Raw genomic sequence first — 3,196 nt, 5'->3', positions numbered from 1 at the left:
TATCGCGAAATACGTATTTTTTAGAAATATATCTACACCCGAGCGCTGAATCGATACTACTCGATAAATACTGCAGTAAATAATGCATGCATAGATTAATAAAGGTTACACTTACCAATTAAACTCTCGCGACGCCACTCGTTCCGCAGCTGATCCGTCTCGTGCGGCTCGTGCCTTGTCGCGATCTGGAAATGAAAGGGTAGCGTAATTAACATAAGCAACATAGCGGAGAGCGGAGGCGCTTCGCGATATTCGTGACAGATGGAAAATACGATCACCCGCGATTGTCCGCGCGACGCGCCTGCGACCAAACAAGTACCGCGAAATACTTATTTTTGAGAAATATCGTTACACGCACGTTACATCCGAGCGCTGAGTCGATACTACGCGATAGGTGCTGCGTTAAATAATTCATGCAAGATTAATAATGCTTATTCTTACCAATTAAACAACTCCCGCGACGCCACTCGTTCCGGAGTCGGTCCACTCGGTCCTTTCCGCGCCCGTCGCCCGTTGCGATCTGGAAATGAAGGAGAACGTCTGACGTCATCAATATGGCGGAGACCCGTCATCCCCCGCGCGCGAAACTTCTCGCGCCAAACCGAGCCAAGGCCCGAGAGTGCCATTGGCGTCGCTACTCACCCCGCTCTCACAACTCACAACTTCGTGATCACGAATTTTCCGAATTTCGAGAACCCCGAATACTATACGCTTGCTTATGATCATGATCGTTTTTTTGCAATTTAGCGAATAGGCGTACTAACAGTTTTGACAAATATCCGCGATATTCGCGTCATTGGAAAATACGACGCGATCGTCCACTTTCACGATTGACAACGCGACGCGCTTTCGACCGAATAAGTACCGTACTGAAATAATGCGTATATTTGCAAATCGTTAATACCCGAGCGCTGAATCTATCCTACGCGATAGGTACTGCGTTAAATAATGCATGCAAGACAAAATAAAGCTTACTCTTACTAATTAAATGACTCGCCGCCACTCGTTCGGGGACTGATCCGCTCCGTGTCCGCGTCCGCCGCCCGCCGTCGTCGCAACGCGTTTGCGCATTCTGGGAAAGTGGAAGGTGACGTCATCAATATGGCGGAGGTGCTTGATTTTCCGCGCGGATAATTTGAAATTTCTCGCGTTCTAACGAATAGGCGTATTAATATTCTGGCTGGAATAGATATCCGCGACATTTGCAACATTCAAAAAGACGACGATTGTATTCTTAGATCTATATATTCCGCTCTCAGGTTTCTCTCTGCTTACAATTTATAGCGGAGACTTGAATTCGATTTAGTGGAGACTCCAACCCGTTTTAGCGGAGACTCAAACCCTATTGATGGAGATTTATCAATCGATAATCGATTGACATCGACTCTGCGTCAACATACATTACGTTAACCTGTCTCTTGTGGGTTTGCTCGAGAGAAGATAGAGTTTAATTAACTGATTAATTAATCAAAAAAATGGGTAGCGGCGATGATGAAGCATCTAACATCCAGTAATCCAGTCCAAGAAGAAGGAGAAGAAACCTTTAAGAAAACACGAAACTCTATCCGATGATAATGACAGCGAGGAGGAAAAAGTGTCTCTCAGGTAAGAATTGTATTTATTTTGTCTTAATTAAATAGTAACAAAGGAATTAGAGTGATTAGAAAGAGACTTATTTCAGGGAGAAGGTTGAGGAGATGAAGATCATTCAGAAGCTCCGCGAGAGACCCGCTGGAGTCGACGTCGTCGGTTTGGCTCTTGGAGAAAGCGGTGCATCTGATGTCATAACGGTAGGATACGTATATAACAGGATACGTGGATGCATGTGCAATAAAATTAAAACACAGGGTGGATGATGTAATATGAAAGATGATCTGTATGTTAATTTAGTCGGATCCCTTCAACATAAAAACAGGAGGAATGGTAAACATGGCTGCATTGAATAATACAAAACACAAGCCGAACGATGCATACGAAACTGGCATTGGCACACAATTTGACGCAGAGACTAATAAACGCAACGAAGATGAAGAAATGTACGACAACGTTTGCATAATTCGTGCAAGTCATCGTCCAGCACAACAGATGTAGAGATGTATGAGTCTTATTCACTTTATTTTTCATAGATATACATGAAATCAACTTATTGACTAGTCGCAGCCGTTGTATGCATTTTGTTTTATTTACATATTAATTTAATTATATATTAATTTAACGAACCGTTATCTTTCTCATGGTCCTCCGTATTGTCAGTTTTCTAATTCAGTTTTGCATTAACTTCTTCCAGGATGTTGCTACAGCAAACCTCTCTTGATACCTGGAGGATGGGTGTTTGTTTGGCCCTTCGTGCAACAAGTACAAAAGTGAGAGTCATATAAGTACTTCCGTAGACATAGATAGCATGATGAATTCCTTGGCTTATATATATCTTATCTTTACAGAATTTCTCTGAATACGATGACTTTACAAGTCGAGGGTCCAACGGTATACACCTGTCAAGGAGTTCTGATATCTATAACAGACATAGCACAGGTAATTAAGAAGAAAGAAGCTTTTATCTATGCTGTGTCAAGATATTACATATATTTATTATAATTGTATGTAATAAAATTGACATATATGTATATGATTCAAATTAGATCTAAAATAACTCATAATGACATATAAAAGTATAAGTTATAAAGTTATAATGATTCTGGAAACTTTATTGATAATATATATTTGTTGTATAAAATTTTGAAAACTTTACAAGTGTGTTATAAACGAGCTTTAATGATCTTAACATGACACTCATATATTGCAAAATGCATTTGTTCCAGGTGAAAATTCAAGGACAAAATGAAGAGATGTTATCTACGGCGTGCGAGCAGTTCCTTGGAAAATCTGAAGATGAGATACATAACATAGCTTTCGTCACTCTAGAAGGACATCAACGAGCTATAATGGGCAGTATGACTGTAGAGGTAAGTTGAGCATCAATATAAATTGTCCTAAATTGCCTATATTAAAAGCTATTAGACTCATGAGGTCTACTCTTTGCCGTAGGAAATTTACAAGGATCGTAAAAAGTTTAGCAAGGAAGTCTTCAAAGTTGCGAGCAGTGATCTAGTTAAATATGGGCATTACTGTCGTATCGTACACACTGCAAGATATTAGAGACGAAGAGGTAAGTTTGCAGCATTTCTAATGTATAAAA

General features: G+C 40.3%; 1 protein-coding gene across 2 annotated transcripts; it reads left to right on the top strand.

Moving 5' to 3' along the window:
• Positions 1-1,387: 1,387 nt before the first annotated feature.
• LOC112456447 (flotillin-1-like) lies at positions 1,388-3,172 on the top strand. Of its 2 annotated transcripts, XM_025018979.1 has the most exons (7): positions 1,388-1,605; positions 1,682-1,790; positions 1,891-2,095; positions 2,288-2,363; positions 2,442-2,532; positions 2,820-2,963; positions 3,046-3,172. In XM_025018979.1, exons 5-7 carry the CDS (start codon positions 2,458-2,460, stop codon positions 3,154-3,156), a joined length of 330 nt encoding a protein of 109 aa, XP_024874747.1. In that variant the 5' UTR covers positions 1,388-1,605; positions 1,682-1,790; positions 1,891-2,095; positions 2,288-2,363; positions 2,442-2,457; the 3' UTR covers positions 3,157-3,172. The 2 variants fall into 2 exon arrangements, with proteins under 2 accessions (XP_024874747.1, XP_024874748.1); XM_025018980.1 differs by lacking the exons at positions 1,388-1,605; positions 1,682-1,790; positions 1,891-2,095 and having other exon boundaries at positions 2,152-2,363.
• The last annotated feature ends 24 nt before the right edge of the window (positions 3,173-3,196 follow it).

The sequence above is a fragment of the Temnothorax curvispinosus genome, unplaced genomic scaffold, assembly GCF_003070985.1.
Source record: "Temnothorax curvispinosus isolate PA1 unplaced genomic scaffold, ASM307098v1 QBEX01006864.1, whole genome shotgun sequence".
Classification (NCBI taxonomy): domain Eukaryota; kingdom Metazoa; phylum Arthropoda; class Insecta; order Hymenoptera; family Formicidae; genus Temnothorax; species Temnothorax curvispinosus.
This window is presented reverse-complemented; position numbering and strand designations above follow the sequence as displayed.